At 43.1% G+C, this 26,202-nt stretch overlaps 1 protein-coding gene across 2 annotated transcripts; it reads left to right on the top strand.

The window, feature by feature from the left end:
- Window positions 1-24,206, top strand: plekhn1 (pleckstrin homology domain containing, family N member 1). 2 transcript variants are annotated; one of them, XM_084187292.1, is made up of 16 exons: window positions 1-206; window positions 2,575-2,665; window positions 3,762-3,923; window positions 7,018-7,098; window positions 8,017-8,107; window positions 13,168-13,304; window positions 13,962-14,108; window positions 16,989-17,069; window positions 17,423-17,498; window positions 17,625-17,770; window positions 18,136-18,324; window positions 19,827-20,063; window positions 20,661-20,834; window positions 21,166-21,384; window positions 22,086-22,146; window positions 23,155-24,206. In XM_084187292.1, exons 1-16 carry the CDS (start codon window positions 133-135, stop codon window positions 23,340-23,342), a joined length of 2,154 nt encoding a protein of 717 aa, XP_084043418.1. In that variant the 5' UTR covers window positions 1-132; the 3' UTR covers window positions 23,343-24,206. The 2 variants fall into 2 exon arrangements, with proteins under 2 accessions (XP_084043418.1, XP_084043417.1); XM_084187291.1 differs by having other exon boundaries at window positions 13,959-14,108.
- Window positions 24,207-26,202: the final 1,996 nt, after the last annotated feature.

The following is a 26,202-nucleotide window of genomic DNA, read 5'->3' as shown; positions in this document are numbered from 1 at the left end:
AGTATCTGCCTGACTTCAGCAAGGAGCACACCACCACACCGTCTGCTTTGGATTACACATTCACCATCACACAGGGAATATAATACAGGACGTCTACAGAGGAGTGTACAGCCCCAACAACAGTAGAGCAACATGGGGAGCAGCATGTCATGTGTTCCCCAACACAACTTCAGGTTCTCCAGCAAGAGTTTCATACGCAGGAACAGGTAAGGAAGGAAGAACGATCCCTCATAAAACACATCTTCAACTCTGTATTTTCACTGTACTTCTGGTGTTTGTTCAAGACAGAGCCTAAATGTCATACATGTCTGGCTCATTCGTTGTGGTGTGTTATTTTAGACTTGGCTGTTTCAGCTGGAGGGAAATCCTGGTATTTCACAGCGTTTGAGCTGTATGGTTTAAATGGAGGTTGTGAGGTTTATGGGGTCAGAGTCAGGATCACATAGGGGGTACATGAGAGCACATGAGCAGTGATATCTTTCTGACTGTGTGAACACCATAATTACAACTGTGTTTAAAACTGTATGTGTGTACTGCAGTTACCATTTGCCTTATTTCCATCTAATCTGATGTGTCGGTTGTCAGATAATATGGTTCCCTTCTCTTATCAGGATCTAAGCCCCAATAGAATAGTATAGAATTGAATAGACTGGTTCGAATAGAATAGGAACACTGCCGGGACATGAAGAGTCAATATCCTGGTCATGAAATAATTATCTTGTATGGGTTGGACGACTGCTCAAGTATTGATTAGCAGTGTTGTAAGCTTATGCTACTTTAATGAACTATCAGTATAAATAAATCAAGACTTTCTGCTTTTTCTTATGGGAGATTCCACGCCAGCGGGAGCAGAACATATTTTTGATATCTCAGATTGTTCTGGCAATTCTCACATAGAAACTTCATTGGGAGGAAGGATGTTTGACATGCTTTTTTAGATTTGTATCACAAACAATTGATTTTTTTATCATGATGAGAGTGTCCATTTTATGCCCTTTCTAGACTTTTTATATGCCTTATGATCCATCAACTGTACATGATACAGACAACATCTTGGAGTCATACTCCTTATAGTGTGCTCTAACATATGGATTATGTCTAGATTCTGAAATATACATTTTCACATTTATTTACTTAATATGAATATCTCAAAACTACCCTTTTTGGTTTTGTTCATTTTAAGACATTGTTTGAAACAATATACTCTACAAGTACATCACATTTCCAGAGTGGGCTCTCTCTGACCCTCTCTCTCCACGCACGCAGGTGATTTGATTGTTCAACTTGGAACAATAACATCAGTGTCCTCACTCCCTCTATGTCCTGCTGTCTGTGTGTTAGGGAAACAGGCCAGGTTCAGTTCAGGTATTCCCTACAGAGCCAAGCGATTGAATGTGAATGCCAATCCAGTGACACAAAGAATGCTAGGTTCGCAGCTACGTGTCTATTATCTGCATCAGACAGTCAGTGTACACAACTTAATTTTTGTCATTTAGCAGACGCTCTTATCCAGAGCGACTTACAGGAGCAATTAGGGTTAAGTGCCTTGCTCAAGGGCACATCGACAGATTGTTCACCTAGTCGGCTCGGGGATTAGAACCAGCGACCTTTTGGTTACTGGCACAACGCTCTTAACCACTAAGCTACCTGCCGCCCTGTTCAGAACTCAAAGAACAAGAACCTGCAAAATAGCGATCTCATTATTTGATGATTGGTTGATGCTTGCCAGTCATGTTAGTCAGTCATCACATACTGATCTGAAGTTGATTCCCACATAGCACAACAAAGATATTGTTCGCGCTAACGACATTCAGATTGGACACAGGGAGATAGACTCGAGGGAGCTTGTAAAAGTTGACTCCCTCTGTTATCAACGCACCGGAAAAGCTTAGCTATAAAGATGTGACACTAATGATAACAGATGGGGGTCAGTCGTGACAATGGAAGACATTGAAGCCTGATTGATCTATTCATGCCCTGCCTATCTCAGACACAAGCCCTGGTTGTTCTGCTCAGTTCAATTGGTGATATTGAACGGAACTGATGAGAGAGTTCCTGGTCAATTGAGATCACACGATGAGAAACAAACCATGTTTCGACGTCATTAAGCTGTCAAGAAAAAAAAGAGCAAAGGTTGGATCGCGATGGGAATTTACTCACTCGGAGAAACCAGCTAAAAAGTCCAGATTTACAAAGCGACACCAAGCAGTCGTTTTACACTCCTCACACTTTCAAACCAAAAACCAGACAAGAGAACTCTTCAGAAAGAAACACATCTGTCTTGAACTCATTAAAAAAACAAATCTGCCATTGGGAACCTAACTGGTAATACAGCAAGCAGATAGGCTAGGCTACATTTACATTTTAGTCATTTAGCAGACGCTCTTACCCAGAGCGACTTACAGTTAGTGAGTGCATACATTTTCATACTGGCCCCCCATGTGAATCGAACCCACAACCCTGGCGTTGGAAGCGCCATGCTCTACCAACTGAGCTACACGGGATTGTATGGTAAACATGGGAGAGCGAGTTCTAACACATGCTTCTCTCCCCATTCCCTCCCCTCCCGAGCAGCAGTCGCTTGTTCCGTAAGAATTATCCCCAGGAAGGACAGGAGAAGTCCAACAGCATCATCAATATTCTCTGCACTGTCACCCCGAGGAAGGTAAGGACTGCTGAAAATATGCCTCTCTCTCTACCATAGACATATTTCATTAACATACACAAATATTCCATGTCTAATTGTCTCATCTCACCATATCAGACAAACACACTTACTATGTCCATACCTGTATACTGTATACAGTGGCTTGCGAAAGTGGCGTTGCAGACTCTGAAGCCTTTCAGAACAGGTGTATATATACTGAGATCATGTGACAGAACATGTGACACTTAGATTGCACACAGGTGGACTTTATTTAACTAATTATGTGACTTCTGAAGGTAATTGGTGCACCAGATCTTATTTAGGGGCTTCATAGCAAAGGGAACCTAATATGCACGCACCACTTTTCTGTTATTTATTTTTTAGAATTCTTTGAAACAAGTTATTTTTTTTATTTCACTTCACCAATTTTGACTATTTTGTGTATGTCCATTACATGAAATCCAAATAAAAATCAATTTAAATTACATGTTGTAATGCAACAAAATAGGAAAAACGCCAAGGGGGATGAATACTTTTGCAAGGCACTGTATATCTATCTAAAATTAGCTATCCTTCTGTCCTGTAGGAACCAGAAAAGTGTTCTCCTATAGGGACAACCAAATAACCCTTTAAGAAAAAACATTACCTCTACATTAGTCTTGTCTTAACAACCAAACTTATTTAACCTTTTACTGCAGTGGGCTAAATAAGGGTCACACAGAATGATTCTTGGTAGTCTTAAACAAATCTACTTTGAAACAAAAGTACACACTTCACACACATGGTTATGGGCTTTTAAAAAATAAGACACCTGTACCATGTCAGATGTAGAATTAAAATGTATTCAATTTTGAGTTTGCATCCCAATCTTACATTTTATATACAGTTCATCACAGAAGACTGAAATATAACAAAACTGTTTGACATAGAAACACTGAATATTCGTCATGATAAAAAAAAAAACTGTTATTAATGATGTAAATATGATAAATATTAATAACATTCCACCCATTGGGCCAAAGAGGGCGCTTCTGGTCATTGACTGCAGGAAAGGGCTATGTAAGTTTGTTGTGTACAGCGGTGTAATGTTCACTGACGTGATTGCCGGTTGCAGGAAATGACCCATAAAGACCTGCAGGCGATCGAGAACGTTAAGTGGGACCCTCCGTTCCCTTACGACCCGGTCAGTGGCTGGAAGAAGAGCAGCATCAATGTCAAGAACTACGGCAGGATGGTCCACCATTCTAAAGTCCGTTTCCGCTTTCTCCACTGCCAGGTGAGACATACCTACACACAAAGACATACACACAGAGACATACACACAGAGACATGCCCACACACACCAACTTGGTCTCAGGGCAATTCGTATTATTCTGTACATAAATCTGTGATACTCCATTTAGTATGATATGTTACATTACATTAAGTTCTATTATGAATGGAATAACGGTTGTATAATATCATATGATTTATAGTATTATACGTATTTCACTGAGACCAGGTTGCTTTTAGCGTTATAACAACAAAATGAGAATGTCTGAAGTAACTATACCATTAGTAGGTATCATATGTCTTGGAGGTTCTCAGAAATACGTAAAGTATGTTTTGTATGGCTCTGATGACAGGCCATGCGAGCACACACAGACACACACACACACACTTATACAGCGTTACCTCAAGTCACTTTATATACACTACATGACCAGAAGTATGTGGACATCTCATTCCAAAATCATGGGTATTAATATGGAGTTGGTCATGTAGTGTATATACTTTGTTGCTATAACAGCCTCCACTCTTCTGGGAAGGCTATCAACTAGATGTTGGAACATTGCTGCGGGGACTTGCTTCCATTCAGCCACAAGAGCATTAGTGAGGCCAGGCACTGATGTTGGGCGATTAGGCCTGGCTCGCAGTAGGCGTTCCAATTCATCCCAAAGATGTTCGATGGGGTTGAGGTCAGGGCTCTGTGGAGGCCAGTTAAGTTCTTCCACACCGATCTCGACAAACCATTTCTGTATGGACCTCGCTTTGTGCACAGGGGCATTGTCATGCTGAAACAGGAAAGGGCCTTCCCCAAACTGTTGCCACAAAGTTGGAAGCACAGAATCGTCTAGAATGTCATTGTATGCTGTATCGTTAATATTTCCCATCACTGGAACTAAGGGGCCTAGCCCGAACCATGAAAAACAGCCCTAGACCATTATTCCTCCTCCACCAAACTTCACAATTGCCGCTATGCATTGGGGCAGGTAGCGTTCTCCTGGCATCCGCCAAACCCAGATTCGTCCGTCGGACTGCCAGATGTTGTAGCGTGATACATCACTCCAGAGAACGCGTTTCCACTGTCCATTGGCAGCGAGATTTACACCAGTCCAGCCGACGCTTGGCATTGCACATGGTGATCTTAGGCTTGTGTGCGGCTGCTCGGCCATGGAAACCCATTTCATGAAGCTCCCGAAGAACAGTTCTTGTGCTGACGACGGACAGTTATTGTGCTGACGTTTCTTCCAGAGGCACTTTGGAACTCGGTAGTGAGTGTTGCAACCGAGGACATGCGATTTTTACGTGCTATGCACATCAGCACTCTGCGGTCCCATTCTGTGAGCTTGTGTGGCCTACCACTTCGCGCCTGAGCTGTTGTTGCTCCTAGACATTTCCACATCACATTAACTGCACATACAGTTGACCTGGCCTGCTCTAGCAGGGCAGAAATGTGATGAACTGACTTGTTGGAAAGGTGGCATCCTATGACGGTGCCACGTTGAACGTCACTGAGCTCTTCAGTAAGGCCATTCTACTGCCAATGTTTGTCTACGGAGATTGCATGGCGGTGTACTCGATTTTATACACCTGTCAGCAACGGGTGTGGCTGAAATAGCCGCATCCACTAATTTGAAGGGGTGTCCACATACTTTTGTGTATATATAGTGTATTTAACTAACTACATTAATGAAAAAATGACACAGCACAATAAACATATCTCCACACAGTCATTGTGGTTAATGAGGTATTTAAACAAGCCTCAGCCCCACAGTGAAACAGCGTGTTAGTCACCCGGACGGGAGGCAAACAAAACAAACAGGTGGAGGGGACAGGATGTAGCCTATGCTCTGTGGCAGTATGAAGCGCTTAGCTAACGCTTAGCTACATTGACGCTGTGACCGGCGGTGATTAATCAAAACAGTGTTCAGTTTAGGGGACCTGTGTTTGAACACGCTGAGCTCTGAGGGACCAGGAAACACCTCCCTGAGACAAACACAGGGCTGATCTCAGAACAGGTATATGGGAAAACAGGTGCCCAACCGTGGGAATCTGTCACAGATGCAACCATGCTGTCAAGAAAAGAGGGAGAGAGAAAAAAAGGTTGAAAGAATGGACTGTTGGATGAGGTCATAGGGGAAAGAACACATTGTTTGGTAACTCAATACAATGCCGAACGTAAAGCGAGGAAGTATTGCTTCACTGTTTTGTTGAAAAAGAGGTGAACCCTAAAATAGTTGAAGGCTTGTCAAATGTCAGGAAGTTATTGTAAATCACAAGTCCTCATAATAACACAAATCCTCATAATCCAAGTCCCAGCACACCACTTCCTATAGGTGTAAAATGACAGTCAAATCAACGTTGACAGTATTATAGGATCGTTAATCAATCAATTTTCAATCAATTTTATTTTATATAGCCCTTCTTACATCAGCTAATATCTCGAAGTGCTGTACAGAAACCCAGCCTAAAACCCCAAACAGCTAGTAATGCAGGTGTAGAAGCACGGTGGCTAGGAAAAACTCCCTAGAAAGGCCAAAACCTAGGAAGAAACCTAGAGAGGAACCAGGCTATGAGGGGTGGCCAGTCCTCTTCTGGCTGTGCCGGGTGGAGATTATAAGAATAAGACCAGCCCGTTAGAAACACAGGATGTTGTTGACAGGATGCTGATTTGGAGATTGATTCATCATGACATTATGCTCGTCTCAAATGGCACCCTATTCCCATTCAGTGCACTACTTCTGACCAGGGCCCATACGCTCTGGTCAAAAGTAGTGCAATTTATAGGGAATAGGGTGCTATTTAGGACACATCCATTGCACTGGGTCAAGACGCCACTCCTTTTGATCATCAGAGAAAAAGAGTGCAGAGGTCTGGGTAGAAACAAAGACTATGTTGCCCCTCAGGACCACTGTAATAGACATATAGTCATGAAGTGATATTCCAGCTGGTGTTATTAGACAAGCTAATAGGAGACTTGATCATGTAAAGATTATAGTGTTATACTGTTCTCGCTTCTAGTTCAAGACCTTAAATCCTGCATAGATTGGTTTGACGATATCTGCTATGACCTCACCCTCTCTCTCTCTCTCTCTCTCTCTCTGCAGGATGTGCATGACTGCTACCTGGACCTCTTCCAGACACACCTTCATTTTGTCTCCAACAACACAACTGGACTCACCTACCAGGTGAGGCTTTCCAACCATCTGTTTTTCAAAGGCTGACATTATGTTATTTATGGAGAGATTGCTGTCAAAATGTTGTAAACGAATGAGTGATGATCGCAAATCGCTGAAATGGAGAGGACATTTGTACTATGACACAGTAGTTTCAGTGCAGTGATTGTAAGTCACTCTGTATAAGAGCATCCGCTAAATGACTAAAATGTAAAGGCTACATCGTTTTCAATCTCTGTTGTGCCTCTAGACACGCGTTCCCTGCCAACAGCTTGTGTGTTGGTAAACATAGTGTGTATGATTCTGTCTCCTTAACCTGTCTCGCAAAACTATGAGCAGTCATTAATCACTGTGGTACAGTGTCTATGTTTGTTAGCATTAGACTTGCACCAGACTCAGTGACTGCTGGGAAGCTGCTGGAGCATTAGTGGATATTAGTCATTGAGTAAATGATAACAAATGTAAGGCCTAATACAATCACAGATGTACTTGGCTGGCTTTAGTTTCACGCCAACTAATAGTGATATTTGCGTAAATTAGAAATGTAATTAGATTGAAATCTCTTACGTCGCTGTCGGACGAAAACCTTGTATCTCCAAAACGGAAACAAATGATGATCATGAAATCACCCAACTTCAGAAGCTATTTTGAAACAAAAATCTCTGTCCTGGAGTCATTAAATGTACATAAGGGGAGGGACTGATGTCAATTCATATAGGTTCGAAAATTGTATTGTTCATTAAGTTTACACAGAATGAGAAAAAAAATATCAAATTTGGCAAAAATTAAGTTATGATGTACAGTACGCTTGAAAAACTGTGTACCCCATCCTTTCTATATAGTATATTTCTATGGTCCCGACAATGATACTGTATGATGAAATGGAATGATTGAACGATTGAGATTTGACTTTTGTTTTGTGCTGTGCAGGGGACTCTTCCTCTGAAAGAGCTCACCATCTGCAACCTGCAGCAAAAGTGTAACTACAGCCAACCTCAGGAATTTGCCTTCCAGATCAACGGTGAGTTGGCCTTTTACTTGAAAGGAAAAAACGATTCACTTCATGAGCTAGTGGTATTCAGAACTGGGACAGCATGGAGTGCTGAGATGTTGCAATCGTCTGTTTTATCTTTTCTATTGACTATAGCTAATCAGTCTGTGTTGAGTTGCCATTGGATCGTCTTGTAGGCTATTTATAGTTGTTTATGATTCACAGACTAACTTCAAGCTGCTCTGTAACTCAGTGGTGTGGTAGGCAAGGTTTTATTCTCAACAATTGAGACAAAGAAAATCTTGTTCAGAAATGTAGGAATGTTGGTTTGCATTTGCATAAAACCACCAGTATTGTAGTGACTAAATGCACCTCTTCTTTCAACCAGTCTCAAAGGTACTTGAGATGCGTGCGCATAACTCGACTGTCACGGAAATCTTGTATTACTGTCAATGGATGACGTGTGCAAAAAATTGACATTAAGCGCACGGTTCTCAGGTTTCGTTTCTCTCTCTGCAAAGACAGACAGAGCCCACATTCACTTTCACGATCCCAAGCCGAACATCACACGTAATTTTCAACTGGTGGCGTTTCCTATGTTCCCCGACATTCCGGTGATTCAAAAGTGCCATGACCCCTTTCACCTCCCCTCAACCCTAAGACTAACTAGAGTCACCCCTCTCCACCCTCGGTCAGGGGGCCAAGCCTCTCTTGAAGGCCCCACTTGTTATATGACAGGTGCCCCTGAACTCGCTCAGCTGTCGAGGCAGAAAGGCCAGGGCTCACTCTCAGCCCTGTGAAGAAGTACAATCTATAGCACATTCCAGTTGCACCCTACTTAACGCCTACTAGTTTGTCCCCTTAGGATCTGGGCCCGTATCCACAAACATCTCAAAGTAGGAGTGCTGATCTAGGGTCTGTCCATGTAATCTTATTAATTATTATCTTGAAAGCATAACTGATCCTAGATCAGTACTCCTACTCTGAGAGGCTTTGCCCTGATCTCCAAATGTTCGAGGACTTTATTATCAACTTCACTGTGTCTTTGATAATGATGACCGAAAGTAGTTGTATGCTGAATTTGAGCATGGTTGCCATATCTGATGTGCCTTAGCCAGCTTATCTATCGTCTGTTCTATGGCATGACAATGAAGGTCAGAGGAGTTGGCTAAAGTACAGACATACCTGGCAACCGGGCTAGAATTGGAACGCTTTTGCGATTGAAATGTGTTGATAATGGGATCTTCGTCGTTTCTCTGAATTCAACATGACACTAATACGATCATTTTGTAGACACATTCTTTATTCTTTATTTGTATTTCTTTATAATTCCGATCATGTTATTGAAATGGGAGAGATCTCCACTATCAAAACGTTTTCTTTGTTACACATGGCCAAAACATACTTCACATTCAGAGATATTTCTTGGAACAAACTGATTTAAAAAGTATTATGTTTCAGATGTTTTCCCTGTTCTTAGAGAGCCTTTATTTACATAGAGGGCGGCTGCAGTGCACTTGACTGGAAACACATGTAGAGTTAGCATGACAAAACTCTGAGTCAAGTGAGAGATTGTGCTCAGCAGCGATATCTCGGAATGAAAATCTTTCACATCTTCCTCATTGCTACACTGATGAGTAAGCTTTACTGTAAGCACTAGCAGGAGTTGACTTAGCATGACGGATAGGCACACGTACACTCCCGAATACTGCCCTAAAAAGTCCCGGGAAGTTCCTACAAAGGTTTAGTTAGGGTCATGTCGCAACAGTCATAACTTGAGTAAGTCTGTTTATTCATCATATTTTTGTATTCTAATAGAGATAGATTTGAGAGGGCAACACAGCCAGGAAAGAGTGGCGAAGGGAAGGGGATGCTGGACACCCCGGCCTCTAGGGGGAATGGGCTCAGAAGTCCGGAGTCGACAGCGTTACCCCTAGTCCGGACTCTCGCACTCCCATAAGTCAGTTAATAACATTTCATTTTTGCCCTTGATCATGACACTCCCTCGATTTAGGCATTTTCCCACGGGTCAAGTGAGGACAGAGAAAGCCCTAAAGAGGGCTTGACTGGTTGTTTCATGAACCTAGGCCTATTGTTCCTGGCTGTGGGGCGGCAGATAGCTTAGTGGTTAAGAGCGTTGTGCCAGTAACCGAAAGGTCGCTGGTTCTAATCCCCGAGCCGACTAGGTGAAAAATCTGTCGGTGTGCCCTTGAGCTAATTGCTCCTGTAAGTCGCTCTGGATAAGAGCGTCTGCTAAATGACAAAAATGTAATGTTCTGACCTGTCCACCTTATTAGTGGATGCTGATGTTATTAAGTGTTATTAAGGCTGGAATGAATAGAAAGAAAATCAACAAATAAGAACAACAAGGCTGTACATTTCCTGCAATTATTCCCAGTTGGCCATGGGGTGGAGAGAAATCTGTTCAGTTTTAAAGCTAATGCAAATCAAAAAATGTTGCTATGACTTATGTCATGTTAATGATATCTGAGTGAGAGTGACTAACAAAATCAATGGGGGCCCCATGGAGGTCAGGGCCCCTGGGCACATGCCCTGCGTGCCCGGTCGGTATTCGGCCATGATTACTACAAGTTTAGATATCTGGCTAGACTAACTTACTCATCTAAAAATTGTTAGCTGTCATTGCTAATTGAGTGACTGTCTGTAACTGACATAACAAGAGAAAACGGAATGAAAGAGGCTATCTCGCCTGTTATCTCTGGTATGTGTGGGGCTGATAAAGGGAGATTCCAGCTCTTTTCACATCAGGTCGTGTAGGCTACATTCCTCTTGGGAAGGACGGCAGTCCGGAGGGAGGTGGGCTTGCTTCCCCACTAGCTGAGCTGTTAGGAGGCTAAAGAGAGCAGGGGCCATGTGTGTCAAGCGTCTCAAAGTAGAAGTGGTGATTTATGACCAGTGTTACCTTTTAGATCATAATGAATAAGATCACATGGACATGGGGGACCTGATCCTAGATCAGCAGTCATGCTCTGAGACGCTTTATGAATACCGGCGCAGGTCACGCACTCTCTCCTGTAATGGTTTACATGTACAGTGCATTCGGAAAGTATTCAGACCTCTTGACTTTTTCCACATTTTCTTACGTTACAGCCTTATTCTAAAAATCTACACACAATACCCCATAATGACAAAGTGAAAACAGGTTTTTAGAAATGTGTGAAAATGTATAAAAAATATAAAAATAAAGAAGTACCTTATTTACCTAAGTATTCAGACCCTATGCTATGAGACTCGAAATTGAGCTCAGGTGCATCCTCTTTCCATTGATCATAATAATATGCCATTTAGCAGACGCTTTTATCTAAAGCAACTTACAGTCATGCGTGCATACATTTTTTTGTGTATGGGTGGTCCCGGGGATCGAACCCACTACCTTGGCGTTACAAGCGCCGTGCTCTACCAGCTGAGCTACAGAGGACCACGTCCTTGAGATGTTTCTACAACTTGATTTCAGTCCACCTGTGGTGAATTCAATTGAATGGACATGATTTGGAAAGGCACACACCTGTCTATATAAGGTCCCACAGTTGACAGTGCATGTCAGAGTAAAAACCAAGCCATGAGGTCGAAGGAATTGTCCGTAGAGCTCCGAGACAGGATTGTGTCGAGGCACAGATCTGGGGAAGGCTACCAAAACATTTCTGCAGCATTGAAGGACCCCAAGAACACAGTGGCCTCCATCATTCTTAAATGGAAGAAGTTTGGAACCACCAAGACTCTTAATAGAGCTGGCCGCCCGGCCAAACTGAGCAGTCAGGGGAGAAGGGCCTTGGTCAGGGAGGTGACCAAGAACCCGATGATCACTCTAACAGAGCTCCATAGTTCCTCTGTGGAGATGGGAGAATCTTCCAGAAGGACAACCATCTCTGCAGCTCTCCACCAATCAGGCCTTTATGGTAGAGTGGTCAGACAGAAGCCACTCCTCAGTAAAAGGCACATGACAGCCCGCTTGGAGTTTGCCAAAAGGCACCTAAAGGAAACAAGATTCTCTGGTCTGATGAAACCAAGATTGAACTCTTTGGCCTGAATGCCAAGCGTCATGTCTGGAGGAAACCTGGCACCATCCCTACGGTGAAGCATGGTGGTGGCAGCATCATGCTGTGGGGATGTTTTTCAGCGGCAGGGACTGGGAGACTAGTCAGGATCAAGGGAAAGATGAACGGAGCAAAGTACAGAGAGATCCTTGATGAAAACCTGCTCCAGAGCTCTCAGGACCTCAGACTGGGGCGAAGGTTCACCTTCCAACAGGACAACGACCCTAAGCACACAGCCAAGACAACGCAGGAGTGGCTTCGGGACAAGTCTCTGAATGTCCTGGAGTGGCCCAGCCAGACCCCGGACTTGAACCCGATCGAACATCTCTGGAGAGACCTGAAAATAGCTGTGCAGCGACGCTACCCATCCAATTTGACAGAGCTTGAGAGGATCTGCAGAGAAGAATGGGAGAAACTCCCCAAATACAGGTGTGCCAAACTTGTAGCGTCATACCCAAGAAGACTCGAGGCTGTAATCGCTGCCAAAGGTGCTTCAACAAAGTACTGAGTAAAGGGTCTGAATACTTATGTAAATGAGATATTTCAAATATTTTGTTTTTTTTGCAAAGAAAATCTAAAAACCAGTTTTTGCTTAGTCATTATGTGGTATTGTGTGTAGATTAATTAGATTTGTAAAAAAATGTTTTTATTCATTTTAGAATAAGGCTGTAATGTAATAAAATGTAGAAAAAGTAAAGGGGTCTGAAAACGTTCTGAATGCACTGTATGTCAATGGTTTCACACGTAACCAAACCTGGTTTGACTCTACAAGGGATCTTCTGTGGAAGTTTGACAGAATGTGTCATTAACATGACAGGGAGCTCTACTTATTATTATATATATTTTTTTTACATAATTTCTTTCTGAAATAGTGTTAAACCCAAAATCATGATTTACCGGCGATGACAAACTGCCATTGCCATGACATAGATCTTTCTATTTGTAAATAGATAGGGTAGGGCTTTAGCTGGAAGCGCTGGTGGCCGGCTACTTCCCTTTTGACTCCTCTGACACCATGATCTTTGACCCCTGCAGGTGTCAGCCTGAACCCCATCATTGTCTACTGTTCCAACCAGGAGGAGATCGACCTGTGGTTTGGCCTGCTCAAAGAACACATCGAGATCAACGGGGGCACCCCCATTGCACCTCTCGAGACCTACACCAGGGTTAAGGTAATAAAATAATACTGTTTCATTTGTATGGCAGTGCAGATGGAATTGAAGGAAAGGAGACCAGTTGAGTAGGCCAAAAAGTAGTCCATCAACAGGATGTGTTGAGTCATGACTGTCTCTCCCTGAGGGCATCATGATCCCAGGGAGTGGTCATGACTGTGACCGCACCACAACCACATCACTAGACTCACATCTGCACTAGGTAAAAGTATGACTACACCCACAGGTGTGGAAAAGGCTGATCACATACATTAAATAGGTGATGAAATACAAGTATAAGGGCAGCTACACTAGCACGTTTGACCAATGCAATGTTCTGAGAATGAAAAGCAAAGAAGAAAATCATTCATGCTATATTGCTTCTGTATCACCTCCAGCAGTGACAGCTGGTGTAGGAACAATTTATGTTCCATTATAAACTGGGGGGTTTGAGCCCTGAGTGCTGATTGGCTGACAGCCGTGGTATATTACTGCTGTAATTACGTTGGTAACCAGTTTATAATAGCAATAAGGCACCTCGGGGGTTCGTGGTATATGCCTAAGGTATACGGCTAAGGGCTGTATCCAGGCACTCCTGTTTATCCTTCGTAACTGGTGGGGTAAAGTTGATTATTTCCATGCCTCGCTAATGTAAACATGTCTACCTGTTTCTAGCAGAAAGTAAAGGAGAGCACGGAGGGGAGAGAGGAGCTGAGGAACTCTATCAGTAAAGAGCCCATCTATGAGTGGGAGGGTTCTCAGCGCGAGAGTCTGGGGCCCATCACCTACGTGACCAAAGTCCACCTGCAGCACCTCCCATGCCAGGTACATCACCATTCACCTTTTTGTGCTTTATGAAGCGTCTATGACACATTATAACCTGTCACTGAAACATTATAACCCATCACTGAAACATTATAACCTGTCACTGCAACATTATAGCCTGTCACTGAAACATTATAACCCTTTACTGAAACATTATAACCGGTCTCTGACACATTATAATCTGTCAATGAAACATTATGATCTCTCACTGAAACATTATAACTTGACAGTGAGACATTATAATCTCACTGAAACGTTATAACCTGTCTTGTCACTGAAACATTATAACCTGTCACTGAAACATAGCATGTAACTGAAACATTATAATCTGCCACTGAAACATTATAACCTGACAGTGAGACATTATAATCTGTCACTAAAACATTGTAACCTGTCACTGAAACATTATAACCTAACAGTGAAACATTATAACCTGTCACTGAAACATTATAACCAGTCATTGAAACGTTAGAACCTGCCACTGAAACATTATAGCCACTAAAACATAACCTGTCAGTAAAAAATGTAACCTTTGATGTTAGAACATTTGGACATCTTCTCTGGAAGTTTGACATTGATATTCAAATATCACTAAAACAAAGAAGCCTGACTGCACACAATTCACTTGCGCATAAACAAAGAAGATGAATAAGAGAGTGTATTCATGGTCTTGGCTGTTGCTAAGTTGTTTTGCGAAACAAGATGATTCTTAGAATTGTCCACTAGACAGTTATGACTCCTACCTGTTATCAGACAGACAGCAGGGATCTGAGAATGAGTAAAAATAACATCATCAATCAGTAGCATTTACCTCAGAGCTCACTCTCACACACACAGTATTGTATAACTAACATTGTGGGGACACACAATTCAGTCCCATTCAAAATCCTATTTTCCCTAACCCTAAACCTAACCCTAACCTTAACCCCAAAACCTAACCTTAAACCTAACCCTAGCTCATAACCCTAAACCTAATTCTAACACTAATCCTAACCTTAACCCTAAACCCCCTAGAAATAGCATTTGACCTTTTGGGGACACACACACACACACACACACACACACACACAAACACACACACACACACACACACACACAAACAAACACACAGTCTTGTATAACTAACCTTGTGGGGACACACAATTCAGTCCCATTCAAAATCCTATTTTCCCTAACCCAAACCCGTAACCTTACCCCCGAAAACCTAACCTTAACCCTAGCTCCTAACCCTAAAACTAACCCTAGCTCCTAACCCTAAACCTAATACTAACCCTAGCACTAATTCTAACCTTAACCCTAAACCCCCTAGAAATAGCATTTGTCCTTGTGGGGACTAACAAAATGTCCCCCGTTGGTACATTTTTTGTTTGTTTGCTATTCTTATGGGGACTTCTGGTCCCCACAAGTATAGTTAAACACGTCCACACAGTACATAAGGTACATAAGGAGTGGGCAGTGTTGGAGTGGGCAGTACATAAGGAGTGGGCAGTACATAAGGAGTGGGCAGTGTTGTCTGCTGTGACTCTATACCTTGAGGGAGGGTATGGGCAGTACAGGAGTCTACTACAGTTACTGAGACTCCTACAATACAGCAGCCAAAGAAATACATGCTGCCCATTGCTGACTAGGCTTAATCCTATCAAAAAACATTGCTCATGTAGCCTGCGGGTGAATCTGCAAATTAATGTTTGGTGGGAAATAGCGGTAGGCCGGTTGAAGTCTCTGAGAGGGTAGTTTGTGGGCTCGTAACCTGGGTGTGTGAAAGGCAGTTGCTTGGCTCAAGCAACAACTTGACTCACCTCACAGCTGGAATGTCAGGTGTCTGTCAGGCACACACACACACACACACACACACACACACACACACACACACACACACACACACACACACACACACACACACACACACACACACACACACACACACACGGTCGGGGAGATAACGTCCCACTTGCATTTAGCTACTGTTTCAATCTAAGGCCTTCTATATTTGACACAGAAAGCCCAGTAGAATTGTGTAACAGCAACACAGCATCTGACGTGAACACACATAAATTAGCTCTAAGACATGACACTTAATCTTACACTGAACACAAGATACAAGGTAAATCAAATCAAATCAATTCAAGCTTCATTTATACAGCACATTTCAGACATTGAATGCAAAGCAGTGTGCTTCACAGGAAAAAAACGAATAAAAAACGATTAAAATAAAAACTGAAATATTTATTACACTAAAAAACTAAAGAATAACAAAAACTGAATGACTAAAAAGCACCCATAGGAAAAGCAAAGCTAAAAAGTTGTGTTTTAAGATCTCTTTTAAATATGTCCACAGTTTTGGCCCCCCTCAGGTTCTCTGGCAGGCTATTCCAGAGGCTGGGGGCATAATAACTAAAGGCTGCCTCTCCATGCCTCTTGGTCCTAGGCTTTGGGATAGTTAAAAGGCCAGTGCCAGAGGACTTGAGGGACCTACTGGGTACATAAATTAAAAGTATCTATCATGTATTGGGGTGCACAATCATGGATTGATTTAAAAACCAATAGAAGAATCTTATAATTATTTCTAAAACTCACAGGCAGAGATCTTAAAACCGGTGTAAGGTGTGCTCTCCGTCTGGTCTTGGTCAGGACCCGTGCTGCAGCATTCTGTATGTTTTGCAGTTGACCAATGGCTTTCTTGGGTAGACCAGACAGGAGAACATTACAGTAGTAAAGCCTGCTTGTAATGAAGGCACGGATGAGTCTCTCTGTATCAGCCTGAGAAAGAAACAGCCGCGCCGTGGCAAGATACTGTACATTGCGAGGTACGAATGAATGTATATTGAATTAGCAATTGAATGCAGTGAGAGTTGATTGTTGATATTGTGTCCACTACAGGAGCAGAGTGACAGACTGCTGGTGATGTACCCCACCACTCTGATCATCCTATCAGAAGAGTGCCACGGCCTGTTCTATAAGGTACTTTTAAAAACGTCCCGTTGAACCATGGATAGACTCTTAGCTAGCCTGGTCCCAGGTCTGTTTGTGCCATCATGTCATGCCAATGAGTGACAAGGAGTTGGCATGAAATCATAAACAGACTGACACTCAGGCTTGCTCTTAGCTACAGTATAGATATTTACCATACAGTAGATGTACTGCTCTGACCCTTGTTTCACCTCTAGCTCGTATGAGTGACTCATAGCCTATGACACCTTGATTACGCTCAAGGACATACTTTGTCATGTTTGCAATCGTCTCCCTCTGATCTGTCTGTGTGTCAGAAGTGTGTGTAACAGTGTGTGTGTGTTTGTGTGTGTGTGTGATCGCAGGGGAAACTTCCACTCAACATGATCACTGTGACCACACCCTGCCAGGACGTCAAGCCCAACACCTTCATGATCGAAGGTAACTTGACCACTGAGCTACACTCATTTTAAAATCTAAATTACAAATTAAGTTGACTTAAGTGCAAATTGCCTCATGCACACTCCAATGAGTGACTGAATCCATTAACTGGCTCTGCTTTCCCAGGCAAGCTGATAAACCCTATCGTGGTGTCCTGTCTTGATAAGAGGGAGTTCTGCGACTGGATCCAGTACTTTAAAGCCTCTGATGTCCCCGTGCTCAGCCCCCCGCCCCCCGTTTATGACATAATCTACACCCCCACGCCGAGAGAGGTGAGACCCACCCCCCCCCCGTTAGCTCAGGACCGTCCTAGATTAGAACAAGAAGAGTTGGAGAACTGATCCGAGAACAGCAATGTGTTTGGTAGCCCTGATTTGACTATAGCCTCCTTCAATTCTATTGGAACCCCTATGGACGGCATTATATTGGAGGCTATTGCCATGTCAACGCTATGCATCTTGCATTCATTTACACATTCTAAGTTACCTTGTTTTGGTTTGGTGAAAGCCGTTTTTGTCTTATTTATGATCCATTCATGTACAACTCAAACTACATTTCACCTCAGTTTTAACTGTGTCTGACTGTCCGTTTGATTGGTTTCATTTGTTAACGCGTCGTGTTGTATTGTTCCAACTAGGCTCCAGAGTTTGACAGGTGGAGTCGGAACAGCCAGAGCCAGGGTCGGAACAGCCAGGGTCGGAGTGAGTCTCTGAGGCTGGGCCAGTCCCACAGAGGACAGGGGTCAGGGTCTGGATCCCACCACCTCCAGTTCCCCCCCAGACACGAGGACAACCCTCTGTCCCCAGGGTACACAGAACCCCTATGTGTAAGTGTGCATTTGAACACTTTCTACCAGACCTGGATGAAATACATATGTCAAATACATTCAGATACTCAATCTGCGATTGGTTTAGGTTGTCCAGGGCCTGGTTTCCCGATAGCGATGGAACTTAAGAGTGTTTTAACGATGCATCGTTCCTATAACGGCCGGAGATGTCACATGCTTCCCAAAACACCACGTAGAGAGAGCGTTCACAAGTGTGTCATTGGAGCATGTGTCAATACTGATAGGATCAAAAGAAAGGCAGCGCTGCTCTTGGATCAGCTTTCTCCATTCAAATCTTACCTTAACATTCGATTTATTCCACAATCCTGACGACGGATCAGCTCCTAGAGAGATATTAGGCAAAAATTACAGACAGCAGCCCACAATTAGCTAAATAAAACTCTATTAAATGAACATGAAAATGCAAACTCTAAGCTCAATGAAGTGCACCTCAAAAACAGTGTTTGAAAGTATTTGACATGTATTTGACCGAGGTCTGCTTTCTACTAAGAAACTAGAGTGAATCTGAGTGTGTACTACTGGTATGTGAACTAGCCCACGTAAAGTTAATTTATTTACTTTTACGCTACGACGTGTGGTGTTGTAAGGCTCTGCTCTGTGGTGGGGGTATTTACGTAGCTGGTATAAAGCATGTATCTGATGTCCACAGGACTCTATCATGAAAGAGCTTGTTTGTTTTGGTGGAGTTGGGCAGAGCAGTAGGAGCACTTTTCGTTTCCAAAGGTGAATTATTAACCAAGGTCTAGACCGTGCCTCTCCTGTTACAACCCAAGCCAACGCTGAAGTCCTGAAGCCTCCCGAAAACGAGATCAAAACATATTTGTTTTTTCCCCTCTGATATAACACCATAAAGACACATTTGACCATGAAAAATTATGAGCACGTACTTGCTGCCTTAGCAATCAACAGGTTACCTGAGAACAGAGAGACCTTAAGAATCAACAGAAGTGCCGTACGCTATCAAGACCTTGAGCGGACTCCTTAAAGAGCGAAGGACCCTGCAGACTGGTCGCTCATCCAATTAGCTTATAGTGGGAAAACATTTTGTTCTTGGTGTGTGTGGCCTACTTCTAGCTACTGAAATGCACCTCCTCGGTAACAATTAAGATGATTGAAACCTTAAACTTTCCTTGCTTACACTTTGGCAACAAATAACATCAGCTAGACTTTGGGTGCTATTCAAGCAAAGCAGGAATACAACTTTACTTTTCAGGGCGGGTATAGGAACAATAGCATCATATCAGGTTCGCCAGATTCCAGATTTGTTTGAACACCACTCTTTGGGCCGATTTCCCGGATCCAAATTAAGCCCTGGACTAAAAAGCATGCTCAATGGAGAATATCTTGGTGCGTTTTAGTTCAGGACGAGGCTTAGTCTGGGTCCGGGACACCACCCCTTTGTGTTAATTTGTATCACCCCGGTTAGTTGTGATGTCACTGAGCATACTTGACCTTTGCCCTCTGTCTGTGTGTCCTTACAGTACATCTCCAGTCGGCCCACGTCCACCGAGACGGCCGGACTGGGAAGCCGCAGCAACAGTGTGTCGTCCCACACCAGGCCTGAGCGCGACCTCCGACCTTTGTCGCTGCGCTACTCCTCCCCACAGCATTGCTCCTACCTCACCCCTGAGGGGCCGGTGTACAACATGCCCTACTCAGGCCTGCACTGTGACCGTGCCAGCACCCAACAGCGTCTGGAGAAGGCCCCTCTCGTCAAGGTACTAACTTCTGTCTGGTGCCTAACTTGATAATGGAATATTCCCTCTGGGACTTTGCTTTGCTGTATGTCATGTGTGCTAGATCTGAAACAGCCTACCACAAAACAACAGGGCTGTCAGTTAAAGGAGTAGGAGGATAGTTGCCTGCGGTGTAAAACGATTTGTTACAGTACCTCTCCAGCTTAATTCAGTTGATATGTCTCAGGGGAGATATTACCCCATAAGTGCTGGACAGGAAACAACTTTCCGTAACCTTCAGTTGTCAGTGGGTTCCTAAACTAAGTCAGACAGACCCCCCCCCCACCCCCACCACTAAAGACAGATCAGTGTAGCAGGCTAGCGGCATACACTCCACGATTCACACACTGCACACTAACTAGGACAGTTGTCACGCTAGTAGACTACACCCCCCAACTCCCCCCCACCCCTCTGTAGATCATGTCTGAGATTAGCCCCATCTCTCCGCTCGGTAACCCTACCCCAAATCCCAGCACTAAGTGCAGCTTAAATGGCCATTCATGTACTGTGCTGAGAGCAAAGACTGACTGTGAGTGGCGTAATAATAATGATGACCCCTGGAAATCCCTGTGTGATCAGTCCAACAGCTGGAGCACCCCGCAGACGTCCCTGAAGTACACGTCTCTTTCCGCCCCCCAGCGGCACTCGGATATGTGCGCCCCCCGGCAGCCCCTGTCACCCCTGTATGACGAGCCCTGCACCCCCGACATCTATGCCCAGGAGGAGGAGAGCCGGGTCAGGCAGCAGCCAGCGGTAAGTGGGTCATGATACTGGATTCATACGTCTCAGTTTACACCACAAGCGCACCCGTGAATTGAAGTTTTCTGTCTAGGTGTGTCTAGACTCTAGTCTCCATATTGACACATTAGCAAGGTTGAGGTTCATTTCTCTTCTGTGGCTTCATATGCATGACTGTCATTGGACAGATACTTCATCCAATTGATAAATGCTCATAATGTTCAATTCCTTTCAAACTATCAAATCTATTTAGCCCTTTTAACATTTATCACAAAGTACTTTACATCTACTACTACCAATTGGACCTGATGGCTTTCTAATGCTCTCTTCCTCTGACCCTCAACAGCAGTGTGTGAGAGGACCACCACAGCAGCAGCAGGACCCTCATCTCCTACCCTCCTCCTTCCAGCTGCGCACCCCTCCCCTGGGCAAGCGCTGCCGGAGGAGCCTCGTACTCATCCAGGGCCAGGGGCTGGAGATGGAGGGCCCTCAGGGGCCAAACCAGAGAGCTGAGGCCGTCTCCAGACTGAGGCTGCTGCCTGCACCCAAAGCAGTGCAAGAGGAGGTGAGAAACTGAAACTCAATGGCTCACATTCACAAAGTGTGAATGCTGATCCTAGATCACTCCTACTCTGAGACGCTTTATTGATACGGGCCAATGCGTCTTACAGTGTGGAGTTGTAAATGCAATAGTTTTTTGACCTTGTATGTATGGTATGGATGTGGCCGGGATTCAATCCGAACTGTGTTGTAGCATTGTAGCGCTTGATATTCAAAGGTCATTTCTAATTTGGACTATAAATGTAGTTATTGACATAGCCTTGTTCTGTTCAACGTTCTCTACCTACAGTATATAGTACTCTAAATACCCCAATTCATGTTGTTAAGTAAAAAAGAATACAAGATAAAAATTGCTGACACCATTCAAACCAATGAGGGTTCAGAACTTTAAAGCCAATTATCTCAGGATAAACTTTTTGCAGATTTAACCTTATATTCCCAAGCTCTCGAATTAAGCCGACATCTGCAGCCTTTACCTTGAATGCAATCTCCGCAAACGCAACAACATTGCCTTTAAAAGGCACATTGTCGGCAGCGCTGTAAGGCTTGAATTCCGGCCATAGTTAATGCATTATGGATCAATCATATTTATTTTGAATACTAAGGTATAATCTCCATGTGTTGTACTCTATAATAATCATCTCTAAAGTACTATGTGTTGTTCTTGTACATGTGAAACAGCTTTGTGTCCTCATATTTTGACAGAGGGTCTTCCCCATGATGCCTGCTATGAACACCACCCAGATGCTCAATGGTTTCTCGTCAGGTAAGAATGTCAAGCATGCTCATGTAAACTTGCACTATCACAATGGAACAACATTCTTCACCTTGTGCAGTTAGGACCAGAAAAGGATACACTTCAAGTTGTGACACAGATAGTAAATGCTATGTTTTTAAAACTGAAACAACAAATAACTTGGTTACCTTTAGCTTACTACGTACTTAGCATTTCTTTCTGACAAAAAAAGGAACGCTCACCATTTCAAACCTCTCTATGATATTGTCACATTGTCATTAGCACACTTAAATCCCACTAAAATCAGCCTTAGTTGGTAACAATCTACTTCAAAAACCTCAATGACACAGAAGTCTGTTCATAGGGAGACTGTAGTTTTACCCCTTCCAAGAAAAACAGGGCACATTTACACATACAGTATAGGCCTGTATAGTATAGAACATTGGAGTATTGGACTGGGTGTGTCTGTCACCATGCAGTCAGACAGGCTATCTCTGCAGAAAGAAAAGTGCAGGAAATGCACAGGTGTGCCAATGAAATGGAGCTTAGGCTAGCGTTAAATGCCATGTGTGCAGGTGTCTCATGGGGGTGAAACCCAGTGTAAGAGAACACTGTTCCAGACATTGTTACTACTAGCTGTGATTGACAGCGCACAACTGGCCTACTCTCTCTAGCACATATCTATGGGTCCTTTTATCTAATATAAAAACAGGATGAGTTTTAAAGATCTCCAAATATAACCCACTATATAATCGGATATTAGGACATTCCAGGTGATCATTTCAAGCCGTATGTCTTTCTTAGGAGAAAACAGAGGACGAACGTTGGTGATGTTGTATAGGCATGCCACAGTACCGGTTTTACAGTACAGTATGATTGTATGTTAGGCCGAAGAAGGCAGTTCACACACACCATGAGAGAGTTATATACATTGGACCTGGTCCAAAACTGTTGCCCAATCTGGGCGAGGTCTTCTATGCTTCTTCCTCTACTGCTATAAAACTAAAAGCCTGGGAATCGTTTCTCTTGACCCCACAGATCACAACTCGTACCTTGAACCGTCCGAGCCAGATGACCAGGAAATGGACTATGACAACATTTGGGAGTACGACTGCAATACTGGGATGATTCAACCCGTGTCTGGAATTTCGCCACACCGGACGGGATTAGACTTTGGGGCCAGAGGCCTGGGTGCCATGGCTACCAACCAGCAGAGATGGTTCTAAAACCAAACAATGGACCGGCGCTCGTCTGGACGTGTGCAAACAACAGATCCGCATCAGAGAGCCATAAAAAAAAAACACACTACTGCATACCATGCTTGTGTTGCAAATGGCACCCTATTCCCTATTTAGTGCACTGGGCTCCGTTTAAAAGTCGTGCTCTATAAAGGGAATAGGGTGCCATATGAGATGCAGCCCATATCATCCACAAACCTCATGAACAATGTATTTGTTAGATATTCAATAGTCAGAAGAATGCTTTATGTGGGTGTGATAAGAGTAAGGTATTTGTATTTAAGCTGCACTACGGTGTACTGTATGTTTAAGCAGATAAACATGATTCGGCAAAAACATTTCCCCACATAACAGTATGAAAAGGTAGGAAACAGCCTACCACTGCCTGATAATGTAGCATTAATGAAAGTGCAAAATGTACATAGTTTTTATCCTAGGGTGCTTGAAAATGTATTTCTTTCCTACTGTATGTAGGCTACTGTGCACTGCGTTGGGCTTTATATTTTACATTTTGTGAGTTTTTGTATTATTTATGAACATTTTCTTGAACGCTGTCCTGTTTCCATGTTTTTTTATTGTGTTAACTTTTTGATTAATATATGATATAGGTATTGTATTCTATCATCAGACACCTTGTCTTTGGTTGTAAGCTGTAAAAAGCATTCCTCAAACCTAATAATAGCAACAGCTGTCTTATTTATTCAATGTTATGAAATCACAAAGCAAACTTTGATGGCTTGAAAGGACTTTCTGCATTGTGCTACTACCTCTGCAAAATGTTGCTCTTCTTCGTGTCGATTCTTTCTTCTACTTTGTTTGAAGTGTTTATTTATAATAAAAAAATACATTACATTTCTCTTATTCTTGCCAAATGGTTTTAATATCAACTTGTATTGATATTATTTGCATTATTATACTTTGATTATTTTTTGTGATGTTTAGTAGTAAGTAAACTGAACAGAAATATAAACGCAACATGCAACAATTTCAACAATTTTACTGAGTTACAGTTCATATAAGGAAAGCTGTCAATTTAAATAAATTCATTAGGCCCTAATCTATTTATTTTACATGACTGCGCAGGGGTGCAGCCATGGGTGGGCCTGGGAGGGCACACTGGGGATCCAGGCCCAGCCTATCAGAATGAGTTTTTGCCCACAAAAGGGCTTTATTACAGACAGAAATACTCCTCAGTTTCACCAGCTGTCCTGCAGGTGAAGAAGCCAGATGTAGAGGTCCTGGGCTGGCGTGGTTACACGTGGTCTGCGGTTGTGAGGCCAGTTGGACGTACTGGCAAATTCTCTAAAACGATGTTGGCGGCGGCTTATGGTAGAGAAATGGATATCTGGCAACAGCTCTGGAGGATATTCCTGCAGTCAGCATGCCATTTGCACGCTCCCTCAAAACTTGAGGCCGGGTTTGGCCGGGGTAGGTCGTCATTGTAAATAAGAATCAAACCAGTGTCTGTAGTGACGCCTCTAGCACTGAGATGCAGTGCCTTAGACCACTGTGCCACTCGGGAGCCCATTAATAAACGTCAGATAATTAAATTAAGTTGATAGTAGAGTACTACTGTACAACAGACAAGCTCCTTTGAACGAAAATAAGACAATGGATCAGATGTATAAGTAAGATTGACTTCAAATCTGATATTTTCAACCGTACTGAGGAATGCAGTACAGCCATTTCAAGAAATGTGTATTAGTCAGGCTCTTTTTCATAAAATAAAATAAAATAAAATAAATACAAAAAGAGCACATATCAGTAGACGTGTTATTTCACCCAGGATCTTAAATCTGTGATGCTCCTCTCGTTCTCTGTCATGGCTCAACCTCGCTGTCTGCTGGTGAAAAACTGAACTGTATTGGAAATGAAATCACGCTTTATGGTGTGCCAATCTACGCACACTCTACACACTCACACTCCAATACACACACACATAACACACACACACATTTATACTGACTACACACACACACACACACACACTCACAATCATCATATACGCTACTGCTACACTGTGTATCATACATCCTGATGCCTAGTCACCTTACCAATATACACTGCAGTTGGGCTGAAATACAAAGTCAGGATTGTGACCTTAACGTCAGAATTCATATGTTCAACATTTCAACCAATATTGATCATAACACACACAAATCGGCCAGTATGACATTTAATGTTGGGTTTAGTGTTGTTTATTGACTGTGTTTTAATTAGTAGGGGAGAATGTTGAACAAAGTAACACATGGTCAGTTGTAACAACTATACTGAACAAAAATATAAATGCAACATAAAATATCCCAGAAATTCTCTCAAAGTTTGTGCACAAATTTGTTTACATCCCTGTTAGTGAGCATTTCTCCTTTGCCAAGATAATCCATCCACCTGACAGGTTTGGCATTTCAAGAAGCTGATTCAACAGTATGATCATTACACAGGTGCCCCTTGTGCTGGGGACAATAAAAGGCCATGCTAAAATGTGCAGTTCTGTCACACAACACAATTCCACAGATGTCTCAAGTTCTGAGGGATCATGCAATTGCATTGCTGACTGCAGGAATGTCCACCAGAGCTGTTGCCAGATAATTTTATGTTAATTTCTCTACCATAAACCGCCTTCAACATCGTTTTAGAGAATTTGACAGTACGTCCAACCGGCCTCACAACCCCAGACCATGTGTAACCACGCCAGCCCAGGACCTCCACATCCGGCTTCTTCACCTGCGGGATCGTCTGAGACGCCACCTTGACAGCTGATGAAATTGGGTTTGCACAACCTAAGAATTTCTGCACAAACTGTCAGAAACTGCCTCAGGGAAGCTCATCTGCGTGCTCGTCGTCCTCA

The sequence above is a fragment of the Coregonus lavaretus genome, assembly GCF_964263955.1.
Source record: "Coregonus lavaretus genome assembly, chromosome: 22".
In the NCBI taxonomy this organism is placed as follows: domain Eukaryota; kingdom Metazoa; phylum Chordata; class Actinopteri; order Salmoniformes; family Salmonidae; genus Coregonus; species Coregonus lavaretus.
This window is presented reverse-complemented; position numbering and strand designations above follow the sequence as displayed.